Source organism: Chionomys nivalis, chromosome 22 (assembly GCF_950005125.1).
Source record: "Chionomys nivalis chromosome 22, mChiNiv1.1, whole genome shotgun sequence".
Taxonomy (NCBI): Eukaryota; Metazoa; Chordata; class Mammalia; order Rodentia; family Cricetidae; genus Chionomys; species Chionomys nivalis.
Genome location: NC_080107.1, coordinates 39,643,964 through 39,661,237, shown reverse-complemented (window position 1 = coordinate 39,661,237; position 17,274 = coordinate 39,643,964). Strand labels below are relative to the sequence as shown.

At 53.2% G+C, this 17,274-nt stretch overlaps 2 protein-coding genes across 5 annotated transcripts; one reads left to right on the top strand and one right to left on the bottom strand.

Annotated features, from left to right (window-relative positions):
* The first annotated feature begins 617 nt into the window (after window positions 1–617).
* Window positions 618–9,824, top strand: Noxa1 (NADPH oxidase activator 1). Of its 2 annotated transcripts, none has more exons than XM_057755589.1 (12): window positions 618–794; window positions 3,238–3,320; window positions 3,416–3,524; window positions 4,733–4,867; window positions 5,075–5,182; window positions 6,266–6,319; window positions 8,367–8,412; window positions 8,552–8,640; window positions 8,804–8,958; window positions 9,252–9,363; window positions 9,462–9,576; window positions 9,694–9,824. In XM_057755589.1, the coding sequence occupies exons 1-12, from the start codon at window positions 618–620 to the stop codon at window positions 9,822–9,824; spliced, it is 1,314 nt and encodes a 437-aa protein (XP_057611572.1). The 2 variants fall into 2 exon arrangements, with proteins under 2 accessions (XP_057611572.1, XP_057611571.1); XM_057755588.1 differs by having other exon boundaries at window positions 8,367–8,434; window positions 8,550–8,640.
* A 628-nt stretch (window positions 9,825–10,452) lies between these two features.
* Entpd8 (ectonucleoside triphosphate diphosphohydrolase 8) lies at window positions 10,453–13,803 on the bottom strand. 3 transcript variants are annotated; one of them, XM_057755751.1, is made up of 9 exons: window positions 13,678–13,803; window positions 13,473–13,590; window positions 12,595–12,745; window positions 12,265–12,424; window positions 11,927–12,163; window positions 11,575–11,835; window positions 11,300–11,410; window positions 10,746–10,880; window positions 10,453–10,644 (listed from the first exon to the last, which is right to left on the bottom strand). In XM_057755751.1, the coding sequence occupies exons 1-9, from the start codon at window positions 13,801–13,803 to the stop codon at window positions 10,453–10,455; spliced, it is 1,491 nt and encodes a 496-aa protein (XP_057611734.1). The 3 variants fall into 3 exon arrangements, with proteins under 3 accessions (XP_057611734.1, XP_057611736.1, XP_057611737.1); XM_057755753.1 differs by having other exon boundaries at window positions 11,936–12,163; XM_057755754.1 differs by lacking the exon at window positions 11,300–11,410 and having other exon boundaries at window positions 11,936–12,163.
* Window positions 13,804–17,274: the final 3,471 nt, after the last annotated feature.

The following is a 17,274-nucleotide window of genomic DNA, read 5'->3' as shown; positions in this document are numbered from 1 at the left end:
GCTCTGCCATGCACCGTCCACACTTGTCCCAGGAATCTTGGCCCGATCGCTGCAGCGCTTCCGGACGACTTTCCCCTAAACACTCTGCTGACCGGCGTAAAAGACGTAGAGTGCCCAGGGTCCATTGAAGTTCTGAGCTTGTAGTGAGAAAGATGCGGTGGACCAGGCTTGAGTAAGGGGCGCGGTCACATCGGGCGGGAGGCAAGAACCGAGAGGCGGGGGAATGTGAGGGAGAGTGTCCATATGGAGATGGGCGTGGTCTTGTTGGCGCTGAGTTGGGCCAGGGCGTGGACAGATAGGCCTGGAGAATGAAGGGGCGTGGCTATGTGATCGGTGGCGACCCGGTCCTCAGTGCAAAGGATTGAGGTTAGGTGGTTCAAGGCGGGGCCTCGGGGAGGGGCCTGGGGCGGGGGCGGGGCTTCGGGCAGTCAGTCTCAACCACCTCGTGTCTCAACTCCAGTGGTCTTGCGTGTGCATTAGTCGGGTCTCATCAGGTGCTTTTCTCTGCTGTCCTGACCCCTGGCCCCCCAACTCCTGTAGGACACCCTCCTCCCGCCCCGCACTCTCCGACTAGAATCGCTGACTTCTTTCGCGGCAGAGCAGGTGTCCCCAGCTCCATGAGCTCTCTAGGGGATCAGGTACGGGACTGGCATCAGGGCGTACTGGCCGTGGCACGCCAAGACTGGGATCGCGCCCTGTGCCTCTTCTCAGATGTCCAGGAGCCGCGGGCCAAGATGTACTTCAACATGGGCTGCGTGCGACTGATGGCGGGGGATCCCGAGGCTGCGTTGCGGGTAAGTAAGCTTCCTGGGACTGGTGATAGAGACCTATGGGGGAATATCCCTGGTGGAGGCCTATAGGGGAAGACTGCGGGCATGAATCCTTATCTTGGAATGGACGCTCTGGAAAAAGACGCCCTTCTCCACCTCATAGACTCCTGGAAGTGGGAGAATTCCTGCCCCTTCACCTCGTCCTTTAGCTAGAGATGGTTCCACTAATGCTCCAAGTGACTGCCTGAAGCAGGTAGGAGGTTTGTGGTTGGGAGAGCTCTCTCTTAGTTGAGGCCAGAATGGGGCACAGGGCACATAGCCACATGTACCAAATGCATCAGTCCTGTACCAGGCCAGGTCTTCAGAACTGAGGGAGGGGACACCCTGAAGGCAGGATGGAAGCTGGGCCAGAGTCAGCAGGCTGGGCTCTGCCTGTCCTGTGAAGGCACACGTGTGGGGAAAGGGATTTAGCTGTTGCCTGTGGAGATGGAGGCACACAGTTGTCTTCCCAGTCCTGAGCACTCCCATGTTTCCCCAAACGCTTCTCAAAGCAGAACTCCTCAGGGACGCACACTGTAGAGGAGGCAGTCAGGGCATCTCCTGCTTGTGCTCCCCAAAGTGACAGCTATTCTTGGGTGTGTGATGTAAACCCTCAGCACCCTGCCTCCCTGGACTGTGCAGAGATGGTCTCTCCTCTTGTTTCTTTCTTGAAATGATCATTGTTTATTTATTTACATATGTGTGTAAGTTAGGAGTCCACTTGTGAGAGTCAGTTCTCTCCTTCCACCCCGTGGGACCCAGGGATCAAACTCAGGTCTTTAGGCATGGTGACAAGTGTCTTTACCCGCTGAGCCATCTCGCCAGCTCTCTTCTGTTACTTCTTACATATGCATCTGCCCTACGATTACTTCAGAACTGCTTCTTCATTAAAAGGTTATTGCTCAAGCCAGTCATGGTGGCGCACGCCTTTAATCCCAGCACTCGGGAGGCAGAGGCAGGCGGATCCCTTGAGTTCGAGGCCAGCCTGGTCTACAAAGCAAGATCCAGGACAGGCACCAAAGCTACACAGGGAAACCCAGGCTCAAGAAACAAAAACAACAGTAACAACAGCAACCAAAATGAACAACAAATACAAAAATAGAACCAAAAGGTTATTGTTCAGGAGAGGGAATGTAACGATCTGCTACCAGGTGTTCAGCAGTGAGTCATGTGTTAGCCCAGCATTCACCTCCTCACACTGTAGCTAGAGAGGGCTTTGAAATGCTCTGCCCTAGAAGAATGGGCACTGCCTTAAGTCAACAGAACTAATGTGTACCAGCCTAGGCATATCGGTTAGACCCGGAAACTCTAAGAAGCAGGTGGTGCAGCAGCAATAAGGAAAACTAAGGGTGCAGCTCTGATACGACTGCACTTCACCCTGTCGGTGTGACGCTTGCGATGGTGGATGCAGCTACAAGCAGCCACCCCGTTTCCAGGTTGATTGTGGCGTGGGAAAACTTCAAGTCAGATGGAATTCAACAGTCAGTCCACCTGACAAGTTTTGGTATCAGGAAGCTACACCAGGTTTAGCTGATGGCTGCTTTCCCTGCTAGGGACAGACATTTCTGTGTCTGGTTTAAGGATCTGTGCTGCCTGTACACAGAAGACTTTGTTATTCTGATTCTAATAGATATCTAGTGTACCATTTTGTGTGAACTACCAAAAGAGATGTTCAATGATTTATTTATTTTATGGACGTGAGTGCTCTGTCTGCCTGTCTGCCTGCACACCGGAAGAGGGCACCAGATTACAGTTGGTTGTGAGCCACCATGTGGTTGCTGGGAATTGAACTCAGTACCTCTGGAAGCAGCCCTCTCCAGTCCCTGAAAAGAGATTTTAGCCGGCTGTGGTGGCACATGCCGGTAGGATTTGCTGAAGGAGGCAGAGGCAGGAGGATCACGAGTTTGAGGGCAGCCTGGGCTACACATGCCGGGCGGTGGTGGCACACACCTTTGATCCCAGCACTCGGGAGGCAGATGCAGGCGGATCTCTGTGAGTTCGAGGCCAGCCTGGTGTACAAGAGCTAGTTCCAGGAGAGGCTCGAAAACCACAGAGAAACCCTGTCTCGAAAAACAAAAACAAAAACAAAAGAGAGAGAGAAAGAGAGAGAGAGAGAGCTTTTAAGAAGCCAAAAGTCTTGCACAATCCTGTCTCCCAGAGACAACTGTTACTGACATTTTGGAGCGTATTCTTTTAGCTCTGCGCTCACTGTAGACAGAATGAGTTTCTGTATCATAGAGATATGCCCTGATCTTATGAGGTGCTTGGTGCAGCCAAGAAGTCTATGCAGCGACACATTTGTGCAGGCTCCAGCTTGGCAGGCACCTGCTGCAGCAGCTCTTGTCCGTTAGTACATTTCCACATGCATTTATGGGATTGGGTTCTTGGGTCACTGAGCGTGCTGCTCCACAAGCATTTTTGTCCCCAGGCATTTGACCAAGCAGTGACCAAGGACCCCTGCATGGCTGTTGGCTTCTTCCAGCGGGGAGTGGCCAATTTCCAGCTGGAGAGGTGAGTGCATGCAGCAGGGTCCCCTGTTCCTCATTGGCTGATTCACAGGCTCCACTCCTCCCTTGTAGTTACTGAGAGGCCCCTGCTGCTCACAGGTTCCAGGAGGCTGTGTCTGACTTCCAGCTGGCCCTGGCACAGCTGAGAGGCAATGCTGCCATTGACTACACTCAACTGGGTCTGTACTTCAAACTGCATGCCTGGGAGGTGAGTGGGCATTCCACGTGTGCAGGGTCAGACACCAAGTAGTGTCGCCCGGCCTTGGAGGTGCTCTGTGGCCCTGGGGTTCTGCGCGGGGGGGGGGGGGGGAGAATCTAGGGTTCATGGGAGTTCTAAGGTTCTGCCATGGTCCTGGGTTGCACTAGCTTGCAATCCATCCTATCTTGTAGTCTGAAGTCCTGGCTGGGGTCCTAGAGTAAAATCTAGAGCCTTGCCAGGGGCTGTCACCTTTATGTTGGTGTTGCTGTTGCTGTCAGCCATGTGGAATGAGGTGCCCTGTCCAGCCAAAGACTTTTGGAGCCCTGAAATCCCCCAGCTCCTTGATTGCCCAAGGAGGCCGGAGTAGCCACAGAAGGAGGAGGCTATTCACGTACTTGGGAGCCAGCCAGAATGGGCTCATGTGGGGGAAAAGCAGGACAGAATTGAAGATCATGACAAGGTGACAGACCAGTTTGGGGGAAGGGGAACGGCTGAGCAGTACCTGCAGCTGCACCAGAGGAAAGAGTAGGAACAGAGGACCTAGGGAGAGTGGGTGGGTTTCTCTCTGCATAGCAAAGCTGGATTTCTTGTGTGTGTACCTCTCCAGGGTGAAGGGAGGATGGGCTCTCAGCATCGTGAGTTCACATGTCACTGGGTCCCTGAGATAGCTTTAACTCAGTTCACCTTGCCTATGAGAATGTTCTGAATGTGGGGTTCTGAATGTCCCTGGACAGCCAATTGGAACCCTTAGACACACTCTAGGTTCCAGGGTACAGAGAGCAGTTAATGGGGGGGTGGCAGAGTATAGAATTAGGAGGGTGTTAGCCAAGGGAATACTTTGTGAGCCACCATGTGAGAGCTGGGAATCTAACCTAACTCCTCTAGAAGAGCAGTGAGTACCCTCACCCCTGAGCAATCTCTCCAGCTACCACCCCTCCCCAGCAAAGGGGGACACTTTAAAAGAGAGAGCTACTTCTGCTGTTTCAAACAGAAAAGCTCAAAGCAAAACACGGCCCTCCGAGGACTCAACAGATACCGGGAATGAGCACTTGGCATCTAACAACCAAGCCAGCCAGACAGCAGGTGGCCTGGTCCCTACCCATAGCACCTATGGCAGCTGAACTCACAGAAGAACCTTCAGCTACTATGACTGGGGAGTTCAGATGAAGACCATCTGGGGAGCCTGGCCCCTGCTGTCACCACTGCCCTGTTCCTAGGTCTTGTACAACACGGCATCAGCACAGTGCCAGGTAGGGCTCTGGACCAAGGCTGCTGATACTCTAGTGGAAGCAATCTCCAAATGGCCAGAGGGCGCCCAAGATATCCTGGACACTGCCCTGGACCAAGTACGGGTAAGGAGGGCAGGTGACAGTCACACTGGTTTGGAGCCAGGTTCTATAGTTTACACCCTAAAGATAGACTATAGGACATGGAGAGAGGGAGCCGGGGTGCCCCACACTTCTTGTAGTGAGTCACATGATGATAGCCCAAGCATTCCCTCTGCTTCAGGGCTCAGTTATTGCAGCCGTGGCCACCCAGGTTTGCATGCTCCATCCCAGAAACAGGTACCCCTGCAGCTGCAGCAAGTCCCCAAGGGTGAGGTCTTCCAGCCTCCCAGGCAATACCTACAGCATCTGGAGCCCATGGATTTCCTCGGCAAGGCTAAGGTAAAGCACTAGGGTGTTTTCCAGCTTGGGTACCCAGAAGCCAAAATGGCAGTTGTAGCCCATGTCAAACTCACGGTGTGGTGGCTCCCACACTGGACATCCAATGTGTTTATGGGGTGTAGGTCAGGCCCCTTGAAAGTCAGACCAGGTAAGAGAGTGGGCACACGGCTCCTAGGGTTGGGGTTGAGTGTTCATACATGAGGCCGTAGTCCCCGAGGCAGAACTTACCAGAAGTAAGTCAGTTTTAAAGGAGAGGGCTCAGGCCTTTTGATGGGAATCCCTATTGGTACCCCTCCCCACCCCGTACTCTTCTCCCAGATGCTCCCAGCGTCTGTCTGTGCATCTTCATGTATTTCTGTTTCTGCATCTCTGGTACAGGCAGCAAGGGATGTGGTGACCGGTCTGGGCTATGTCAGGCCCCCTAAACCACAGGCTATGGGGGGATATCCCGCCTTCAAATATAAGAGAGGAACTCAAAAGACTAGTCACTAAGAGAGTGTCACAAAGAGAGGCCAACTTGGTATTGCATGGATGACATCTGGGCTGGCCTATGGTTATTTGCAGCAGCCCTTGTGCTAGACCAACGTTGTGTGACCATGTGTAGCTGCCTGAGGTATACACTGCTGTGCCTGTCGCCTGAGGTGGACTGAGTACAGGTGGAAAGGACACTACCTGTGCATCCATCAGAGTTCACTTAGATGGCTGTTACAAGAAACAAGAATATTTAAAAAGTTGTACTAAAATTAACTTGCTATTATTAGTACAGGTTTCTCTTGGTCATCTTTGTTTTGTTTTGTTTTGTTTTGTTTTTCGAGACAGGGTTTCTCTGTAGCTTTAGAGCCTGTCCTGGAACTGGCTCTTGTAGACCAGGCTGGCCTCGAACTCCCGAGTGTTGGAGTTAAAGGCGTGCGCCAGCACCGCCAGGCTTTTTTTTTTTTTAAAGCTGTAGTGGTCCAGCAGTCTTGAGCTAGGCGTAGGCAGTCCACACCCTGCAGATTACAGCTACAGAGGTACCAGGAATTGGGGACCTGGAGGAGCAGCCTCAATGGGGCCCTAACCCAGTTGTATTCCTGCCCCCACCAGGTGGTGGCTTCTGTTATCCCTGACAACCGCACCTCAGACGGCTGGCCTCAGAAGGTAGGTGGGTAGGCGTCGAGCAGATCTCTGCTTGGTTTGTAGAACTGTGGGCTGATAAGGAACAAAGCTTAGGCAGGCCCAGGGCATGAGTTGCTGATGGGAAAGCCTTGAGAATGAGGGCCCCCCTCCTTCTATGGCCTTAGACTTAGGCCTTCAAAGAGCTGGCATCCACCTGCGGAACAGCTCTAACCTGGCAGGGATGGCTGATCACTTCGGTTCATTCACCTGTCATGAGCCAGAGCAAGCATAAGCTCCTGGGAGGGCAGGCAGCTCCTTGACAGCCAGGCTAGGGATATGCTCAGTCAGCCATGATGGCCTGACACCAGGGGATGGGCTAGCAGGGCCAATTCACTGGCACATACTCAAACACACCACAGGGACTCCACAGGGATTGTCAACAGAAGGTTGGAGCCTCTGTTGAATCACAAGACAGCCTGGGGCAAGACAGTCCAGAAGGTCCAAACAATGCCAACCTTATTCCTGGCCATTGCAAATCGTCAGAACCCCTTGTGCCTGGGTAAGGAGTGGTTAGGCAGAAACCCTTGCTGCCCTAACGCAGCCCTAAGAGCCTGGTGAGTGGTTAGGACGTCACCTCCACCTCTTTTCTCTCCAGTATTCAGTTCATCCCAGCCTAGCAGTTCAATGTCCTTTACAGCTGTGCTCAAAATCCCCAGGTCCTTAAACCTGCATCTCCGAGCTCCTGCCCTGGGCTGTAAACCTCACAAGGGCCAAACGTTACTTTTCCATAATCTCTTTTTAAACCTAGTTCACAGGCCACGTCAGTGAGTGCCCAACAGAGGCTAGAGGTGTCCACCTCTGCGCCAACTCGGGGCACCTGAGGCTGGGCACCTCCTTAGAGTCTGTCCTGGGTTTCTCGAGGTCCATGGAGAAGCCACCAAACTGGAGTCGGGGATCAGTAGAAGGCCTGGGGAACAGGCTGACTCCCCACCATTGGGGAATGGTGCTAGGCAACCTGTTTGTGGACTCTAGTCCTATGGGGACTCAACCCTGTCCCCAGATGTGTCTAGAGTTTGGGACCACCATGCATTTACTCTCAAACTTCCTGCCAATTGCTGGCCAAGCTCTCAGACCACATCTTTAACCGCTGGTGGTGCCAGGATAAAGCCCAAGGAGTTTCTCCCTTGAATCCAGACCCACCACCTCAAGACCCAAACCCAGGACCACACTCTTCTGGGGGGCGGGAGATGCAGTTTTTTATAATATCCAAAAGAGGTAAAGCCACATCAGGGGAAGTCTAGGGAATGCCACCACACAACAGTGGCTCTTACGGGTGCAGAGTTGATAACTAGAAAGTAGCCAGGTTACCAGTTTCAATGAGAACTGAACACTTCAAGGGGAGGGGGAAGGAGGCTGTGAATATATTTATTCTCCTTGACTCATGGTAGAATTAGATCTATGGAAATAGAAAACAAGAACCCATGCTTGGAGCAAAACCCTCCTGAGGACTGAAGTCTGAATTGTAGGATTTTGAGGAAAAGGTGACCTCTCTATTGAAACTTGGCAAAACGTTTGGCCTGGACTGTACTTACACTTAGCCTTACCATACTTGTGTAACTTCTTGACATAAAGTAGGCTCTCAACACCCAGTTAAACATGCTTTTAAATGGAAGGGTAGCCCACACCCCAACCTGGGCACATCTGTAGACAGGCTCCTTATGTTGATTAAATTCCCTCCCACCTGAAGGAGAGTTGGCAAGCTAAATAATAAAAACAGTGGCATGCATTCAAATCGTGCAAAAATAAATTTTAGGCAATTTATACAAAAACAGTTCTGTATAATGTGAGATGTAACAAAACCAACTAAACAAACTGTGTCAAGACAGCTGCAGGTGGTGTGTGTGAGGACCAGTTCAGAACAGAACAGCATCAACAAAAAGCCCTTTCTCAGCTCAGGACAAGGCTCACTTCCTTGTGGCTCAGATCCACCCTTTTCTCCTGCAGCCTAGGGTCCCCTCCCCTACAGCTTTCTGACTCACCTGAGCTGCCCCCTCTGTTGAGGTCCTGCTACCCTTGTCTTCCTTTGCAGAGGTCCCAGATGGAGCAAGTTGACCATCAGTCTTCTGCGTCTGTGGGTAAGAGAATCCCGAGCAATAGGGGGAGGGGGGCTACCTCAGGAGAGCTGGGACATGGGCACTTGTCCCTTAAAGTTTGGCGCAGAGGACAGCTGTCTGCCAGTCATTCATCACTTCAAAGTATCTTCTTTGTGGAAAGGTGGTCACATGAGCCGTGCTCAATGCTACAGCTTGCTGGCATCCAGAGGGCCAGACCCAGGCCCCCCTGAAGACTCCTCAGGAGCTGGGGTAAGAGCTATCCTCTCCAGTCTCTCCTCACCAGCCACTTGAGGCAAGGGCAGCCCTTGCTCAAATTCTATTTTCCTCCTTGTAGCCCGGTCCCTACTCTGACCCCTTGGGTACAAGGACCACCCTGCCTTCAAAGGCTATGCAACCCTATTTCTGTCCTCAGGCAGCAGCTACTGAGGACCCTGAATCCCTGGTGACTGTCACTGTGCAGTGCCACCTTACTGTGCCCTTGAAGGCCCCAAGAGGCACTGACCTGTCCAGCCTACGAACACTGCTGGCTCAAGCCCTCCTTCACCAGGCCCAGAGGGGGCAGCTCAGGTGAGTCAGAAAACTGAGGGGGGGGGGGACCCTAGGCTGCAGGAGAAAAGGGTGGATCCCAGCTACAAGGAAGTGAGCTGTCCAGAGCTGACAAACGGGATTTTTGTTGCTGTTGTTCTGTTCTGAACTGGTCAGTTTTCCGGCCCAGGAAGGGACCAAAGCTAAGGCTTCTTAGCTCTATGCCTAAGATCCTGGGTAGTCACTGGAAGTAACCCCAAGGTTAACTTCTTTTGGGAGGAGACACAAGGAACTCCCCTACATACTGTAGCGCACGCTCAGGACCCCCTTCGTAGTTACCAGGCCCCACGAGAGAAGTTCTGGATCCCAATCTCCACGGAGGACTCACTGCAGAGTGCATGGAAGAATGTGGCCGTGGGCTCACGAGGGTTGCGTCTCCGGTGCCGGGTGAGGCAGGGGGAGAGGCCATGATGCCCACCAGCCCCAGCAGGTGGAGGGGAAAGCCCCTCTCTGTGCCACCCCTGCAGCCCACCCTTCTGTCACAGGGGGCCTGGGGGCGACCAGTCCTCTACCAGGTAGTGGCTCGGCACAGTTACGCAGCCCGAAGGCCTGAGGATTTGGACTTCCGCCAGGGGGACACAGTGGATGTTCTGTGTGAAGGTAAAACAAGACGGCCCTTTCCCAAAGCTGCTGACTTGCCCAGGCCTGGTGGGGGCTCTGTTCTACAGGGTTGGGTTTTGGCTGTAAGCAGACACAGCATCCGGCATGTCTCCACAGTGGACGAAGCTTGGCTGGAGGGACACCGAGACGGCTGCATAGGCATTTTCCCCAAGTGCTTTGTGGTCCCAGCTGGTGCCTGTGTGGAAGCCGGAGCTGTTCCAGGACCCAAGCCAGGAGACCAGCACTAGCAACATTGTGACAAGATCAGTTTTAATTTAAACAAAAATAACTTTCCTACTCATCCCTGTGTGGTCTGCCTTCCGGGGTTGATGATAAAGAGGATCAAACTATCCCCCTCATCCCTGTGTGGTCTATCTTCTGGGGTTGATGATAAAGAGGATCTAACCAAAAGTTCTTGGCAGAAGGAAGCTGAGCTGGCCCACAGACCTGGATTCTGACTGTCTGGTCTACTTTGATTATAGCGAGGAAGCAGGGGCTTCTGCTGGGCGGGCCACGCCTTCAGAGGTAGCCCTGTCCCAAGCTGCCCCTTCCCAGAGCCTCCTGTTTCCATCCCTTGGAAGACTACAGGCCCCATAGCCAGTGCCACCCTGAGGGCAGGGGGAGTCAGTACTATCAGGAATTGGCCCACTTGGTCTGCTTGAAGGACTGGAGCCCTTAAAGGTCAGGGGTTCATGAGGGCAGGCATCCAGGATGTGCACTGTGGGTCCTGTGTGCCAAAGGCTTTCTTTCCTGAGGACGGTCGATGGTGGCTCACAAGGTAGACAACACAGACTTTTATGTTGTTGCTGCTGAATCCGAATGCCGTTCCTGCTTTAGATGCGGAGCAGCCTGTGATCTGTTTCCGCTTGGTTTCCCTTAGTCCTGGGTCCAGAAGAGCTGGACTGCAGCTGCTCCTAGAATGGCCACGAGGGTCAGCACTGCAAACACCACTCCGGCTGTCCAGATGCTGTAGCTCTGTGCCCGCCACTGGGTGGGTGCCTCTGCTGGAATCATGCCCGTGAGGTTCAGCATGTAGCCCAGTGTCCAGCCAATGTCCATGCCACCTGCCTGAGAGACACACGGCTGCTCAGGGATGCTGGGTGTCTGCCCTAGGCCCCATCCCCTTCTCACCCCGAACCAGACATGCTGAGGCTCTGGGTGCCAGTCACCTGCTTCTGGAACTGGATGTTGGGCCAGGTCTCCTCGCTGAATTTGTAACCCTCCAGCAGCAATACGAGGATGTACAGGCCTGAGGCACAGTAGTCCCGTAACCAGCGCTCCTGCCCGGGGTAGCTGGTTTCCACCTTGAGTTCCAGAAGTGGATGTAAAAGTGAGTTCCTAATACTTCCTAGGACTTTCCCATCCCCAGCTATAGTGGGACCTCCATACATCCAAACAGTCTCCAGACAGCAGGAAAGTTAAATGTTTTTTTTAAAAAAGTCCTTCTCTAAGTCCCCATGGAGACCATCCTCCAGCTAGGATGGGGTGGGGTGGCCAATCTCATGACAACCAGAAGCTGATCTCCTCAGGGCTCTGGACTTGTTTCTGCCCAAAACAAGCCCCTCTCCCTACCACGGCATTTTCCTTCCCAATCCTGGTACCTAAGCAGGGCTTTGCCACGAATCTCTGTCCAGGAAAACCCAATAAGACCCCAGAGGCCCTGCTTGCCCATGGTGCGGTATGGAGAGGGTGCTAGGGCCGCATCCAGGGTCAGGTCACCTACCAGTTCCCAGGGTGTCTGACAGAACTTCCAGATGGTGTCATTGACAATGTTCAGCGGCTGCCTGGAGGTGAGGTTCAGGAAGTGGAAAGTATAGTAGAAGTTGGAAAATGCCTGGGGAGTGTAGAGAAGGCCAGGTCAGCCTGAGGGAGGCCCAGGACACTTCAGTCAAGTACCCCCCCAGTTTCGGAATCCCTAAGAGTCAGCCAGGGCACCTCAGAAGGACACCTGGGGCCCCAGAAGGAAGCCAGGGCTGGGAGGGAAGGGAACGTGCTTACATAGAACTGGCCATATACAGGAGGCTGGTAGACTCCATTGAAAGCACAATCTTGGTCCTTACAGCTGGAGGAATTGAAGAGATTTCGGAGGGCCGCCACACAGTCCCTGGGGTTGCCTGTCCCTTCAACCGTGAGGTTCTGAGTGAGGTTCAGGGAATCTGTAGTGTGGACACAGGGTGACTCATACACCGGGGCCAGTGACAGTGTGGCCTGGTAGCCGCTATGGTAGCATGGGTGTTGGACCCGGGGTTCTGAGCTGTTCTGCTGAGAGAGGAAACGCCGTGAACTCTAGGCTCTGGTACACTCCCCGACTCTACCCCCATGCCATCCCACTTCTCCACCCTTCAAATACCAGTCTAACCTGTGCCAGCTCAGCCAGGAGCCTTATCAGGACCTGGTCCCGCCCAAAACAGAGGTAGCTGTGAGTATAGACACTGTAGTTGGCCCCGTACAGACGGAAGGTAACCTGGTTGCTCTGGTTCAGGATGGGGCCCTGAGGCACGAAGCTGATCTGGGTGGAGGCTCCACCCAGGTCCAGAGCACCAACCAGCATCCTGTCTTCAGGCAGAATCCACTGTCCAGAGGAATACTGACCACAGAGGAGACGCTTAGCTCTGGGCAGCCACCGGCCAGCCAGCTGCAGGCACTGGTCTCTCAGACCAACCCCTCACCCTTGGGCTGCCCTTGCACCTTGAGGAGCATCCCCAGGACATAGTTGATGGTGATCCAACCAAAGGCACCTTCATCCTGCCCCGCCAGGATCTCGGCACCCCAAAAATCCACAGGAGACTTGTTTAGTGTCAGGGAGACTGCAGCTAGGATGTCTCTTGCCTGAGAGCTGTTCTTCTGGCTGGGTAGTGGGGACCATGCTGGAGGAAAGCCTCACCCCAACCTCCCTCCACTGTACCTCACCCCAGCCTCCACTGCATCTCACCCCAACCTCCACTGCACCTCACCCCAGGGTATTCAAGCCTGGCTTTCAGGAGTGACCCTAACAGATGCAACCTGGTACTACCTCACCTGAGCAGCCTCATTCCTGCTGTGGCCCCCAAGAATGTGGGTGTCTCTTGATGCTGGGTCTGTGGGATCAGTGCCAGCGCCTCCTCCAGGCAGCTCTTCAGGCTTTCCCCAGCCTGTGTTGGGTCAGAGGCGTAGGAAGAGATCCCAGGGCCTGAAACACAGTACCCTAGGAAAAGGCTCCGGATCTGAAGGTTGGGACTCAGGGGTGGCCCCCAAGGACATCATCACAACCTAGTGCTTGGGACCTGTGAATGTGACCTTTTATGGAAGAAGGAAGGGTTCTCAGGTTTAGTTAAGGATTTTTGAATGGGGCTGGATGGTGCTTGTCTATCATCGTAGTACTCAGAAGGCTGAGGCAGGGGGATGGAGGGTTCAAAGTCAGTCTGGGCTACACAACAAGACTCTGTCTCAAATAACAACAAAGGAAACCTAGTGTGTTTGTATAGTAGGCTCCAAGTCTCGTGACCACAGTTCCTACAGGGAAAGGTGGGAAACCCTGAGTTTCTCCCACTTCAGGGCTTCTAGAGTATGGCTCTGCCACCCCCAGGCCTCAGGTGTTTGACTCTAGAACTGAGAGGAAACCCAGGAAATGAACTCAGGACCCAGCACTTGGTGGCTTCTGTCATCAGTGTGGTGTGGTACCTAAAAGGGATGCCCCAGGACACCAGAGCCGCAGGACCTGGGGGAGGCGCAGTGTCTGAGAGATCCGCGTGTGTATTCCCACCAGACACAGCCCAACCCAGTGACCCTGCTTCTCACTTCACCGCTCGGTTGAGGTGCCTTCCTGAGGACTAGAAACGTAGCTTCCACTGTCAAGTGATCCTCCTGTTGTTGCCTGGGAGTCCAAGCAATGACCTACTATGGGACTGCCCACTGACCTTCTATCTGGCAAGCCAGGGTCTGACTGACCACTCCCGTGTCCTTCTCCTTGTTTGCTGGCCACTGGTACACAAACAGGGATGTGTGGGAGGAGCCGGCATCAAACACGATTCCAAACTAAGGACAACATTGGGATCAGACAGGTGTGGAGGCCAACATCCTGATCACCCAGCCCAACCCTCTCAGCAGGTCCCTGAGCCAAACCTTGGTGTCTGCAGGCAGGAAGACGTTGGTGGCCTTCACCAGGATGAGCAGGAGCATGGTGAGGCCCGAGGCTGCTGCGATCCCCAAGAGGGCTACGAAGACCCGTTCCTTCCGGGAGAGTCCCATGGCAGGAGGGGCGAGCTGCAAGGGTCAGGTGGGTAGCAGTGGACACTCAGACTCCACCTGCTGTCCCAGCCGCAGCCTTCTAGAGGCAGGATCTTAACACGTCCCAACTTTCCTTAGATGTTGTCAAATCTGAGATTCAGACAGCCTGCCTTGGCCAGATTAGTAGCCAGGACAGTCACAGTTAAAAAAAGGCCAAGAGCAGTGTCCAGAGTCCAGCTGGGCAGGCCCAATATTGTCACAGAGCCTGGGGGCCAGTACACTGCCTGGTGGAGCCAGGACAGTCATTTCTGATGCCACTATTAAGAGCTAATGGAGCCCCAGGTGAGCCCCCTAAATAAGCCTTGCCTTCCCTCTCCTTCTGGGCCACTGCTCTCTTGACTCCCCAAGAGGAGCCTCAGTTCTGAACTGAACTCAGGGCTTCATGCCAGGGTCTTCTCTCTGGGAGCCTCAAGGCCAGACCTATGCCACTTGGAGTCCAAGGACCAGATGTGGGCCCTTCACAAGGCTAGCTAGCAGTCTGGGCTTCTTAACAAAGACATCTGTTTCTTTTGGAAATCCTAAACTTGGGTTTCTTTAATGGGGATCTGAGAGAGTTTAGCTGACCCCAGATGAACCGGGGCAGCTGACCAAGGAATGTTATTATCCTTGGTACCCAGGAGAGTTACACCCTCATCTCCGCTGGAGCCCAGCAGGGCTTCTGAGTCCTTACCCACTCGAACCCACCAATGTGAAGAGAGGCTAAGCCTGTTTCACGGCAAGCCTCACAACGGATGCTGTTGCTCCCTGGACTGGTCAGAGCCAGAGTGTTCCCTGAGCCTCCAGCAGTTTGAAAGTCCGTGACATATCTCCCACGAATGAAGACATTCCCAGTGTTTTGTGAGTGACAGACAGAGGACCCCTGGGAACAGGCTAAGTGAAGCACAAGCCCATCTGAAAGATGGGAGATTGTGGAAAGAAAGAACGGACAAAAGACCCAAACAGCACCCAAGTTCAGTGATAAATGGGCCACCGGGAGGAACCAAGAAGACACAAACCTGACCTCAGGGAATGTAGCCCCTGAGGCTAGGTAGTCATTAAAGAGGGACGAAATAGGTTCTCCTCACCCAGGACAGGCAGTCCCCTTCCCTACCAAGCCAGCCCACAGACCAGGACAGCCCCTTGGGTCCCTCACCTGAGCTGGAAGCCAACCTTCAAGGGTAGCTGGAGGAAGCTGTGTTCCTGGGTGCAACTGACCTGCACACCTGTTGCCCTCCACACCCTGTCTCCGCCCACTTGAGCCTGGGGCTGTGGTGGGAGGGGCCGGCCCGCTTTCTGTCTGCTGCTCAGGGTCTGCCCTCTACAGTTTTCTACAGTTTTCTCGTCTGTATCATTAATCCCAAGCTTTCGTTTTGCTCCTGGAGAGGGAGGAAGGGCAGTGCTCCTAGTGCTCGGGGTGAACTTTGGAACTGTCCCGGGAATGACGGAGAAGGTAGGACTAGGGACCCCCCCCCCCCCGCCCGCCCCATTACCGTGGACCTTGCCCTCTGTCCTGCTCACTTGGGCCAGGCCAGAGCAGAGTCAGGGAACAGGTGACGGAGCATCCTGGACTGGAGTCTGTGTGCTACAAACCTGCAAAGGTAAGAGGGCCAGATGAAGCCCTTCTCCTTTAGATCTGTTGAGTTTTTAAAAACATAAGGTACAGGCCCTGGATATAGCTCAGTCGATCGAATTATTTACTGAGCAGACACAAAGCCCTGTGTTCAAGCCCCAGAACACATGAAGCCACATGTGTGCCTGGTGACAATCCTAGTCCTCAGGAGGCAGGAGGATCAGAAGTTTATGGTCATCCTCTGAGTTCAAAGCTTGCTTAGGCAACATGAGCCCTTGTCTCAAAAATAATGAGAACAAATTGGAGCTGGGGAGATGACTCAGTCGGTAAAGGGCTTGCTGTAGAAGTGTGTAGACCTGCGTTCAGAGACATAGCACACAGGTAAAAGCCAGGTGTGATGGCACACATCTGTGGACGGGGTCGGGGCAGAAGCAGAGGAATCTCCAGATCTTACTTGCTAACCAGTTTAGCTGAACTGGTGAGCTAGTTTCAGGTTCAGTGAGAGTCTCAGATAAATGGGTGGGTAGGTAGACAGACAGACAGACAGATAGGCAGAAAGGCAGAAAGGCAGAAAGGCAGACAGATAGATGGTGTCCTAGTTAGGACTTCTATTGCTGTGATAAAATGCCGTGACCAAAAGCAGTTTGGGGAGGAAAGGATTTATTTTGCTTACACTTCCAGGGAAGAGTAGCTCAGCATTGGGGGAGTCAGGGCAGGACTCAAGCAGAACAGGAACCTGATGCAGAGGCCATGGAGAAACACTGCTTACTGGCTTGCTCTTCCAGGCTTGCTCAGCCTGCCTTCTTATACAACCCAGGATCACCAGCCCAGGGGCAACACTCTCCTCAGTGAGCTGGGCCCTCCCACATCAATCATTAATCAAGAAAATGCTCTATGGGCTTTCCCACGGGCCAATCTGTTAGGGACACTTTCTGAGTTGAGGTTCCCTCTCCCAAAATGACTTTAACTTACGTCAAATCAACATAAAAACTAGCCAGGACAATTGGCCTTGCAATCTTGAGATACACATAACTTTTAAATAACTTCCTTTCTTATTTATCCCAATATTTCATATTAATAATATCACAGTTTAAAACATTGCAACGTGCCGGGCGATGGTGGCGCACGCCTTTAATCCCAGCATTCGGGAGGCAGAGGCAGGCGGATCTCTGTGAGTTCGAGACCAGCCTGGTCTACAGAGTTAGTTCCAGGACAGGCTCCAAAGCCACAGAGAAACCCTGTCTCGTTGGTTTTTCTTCAAGGGAGAAAAGTTAGGGCACTATTATAGTCAAGTGAAATCAAAAACAAAATTCAACAGTTTAAAAAGTGCTTAGCTGGACAGTGGTGGCGCTCACCTTTAATCCCAGCACTCGGAGGCAGAAGTGGGCAGATCTCTGTGAGTTCAAGGCCTTTGTGGTCTAAAGAGCAAGTTCAAGGACAGTCAGGGCTACACAGAGAGACTCTGTCTCAAAAAAAAAAAAACAAAACAGGAAAAAAAAAGTTCAGTGCTTGATGTCTGGTAGGCTCAGATCAGCTCCAGTGCATGGCTACTGCTGGCCTCGGCAGTAATCGTGGTCCTGGCATCTCCAAAAACACTGAGGTCTCTGCAGCTGGGCTGCATCTGCATCAGCAGCCTCTGCTAGGCTCATGTCTGGGACTCTGACTACCACATTGTGACAAGCCTCAGATGCTCCCCATCTCTTCAGTCCTGCGGCTTTGAGTACCACTGAGGACACCTTCACCAATGACCTCCTGGCTCCTCTCAGAACTGCAGCCCTGAAACTCAGCACCAAGCCTCAGCGGCTCTCCGACCCCTTCCTGCCTTCAAAGTCAGTTCCACCTGTGTGGCTCTTCAGTTACTAAATTTGGCTGCCAGCAGGAGG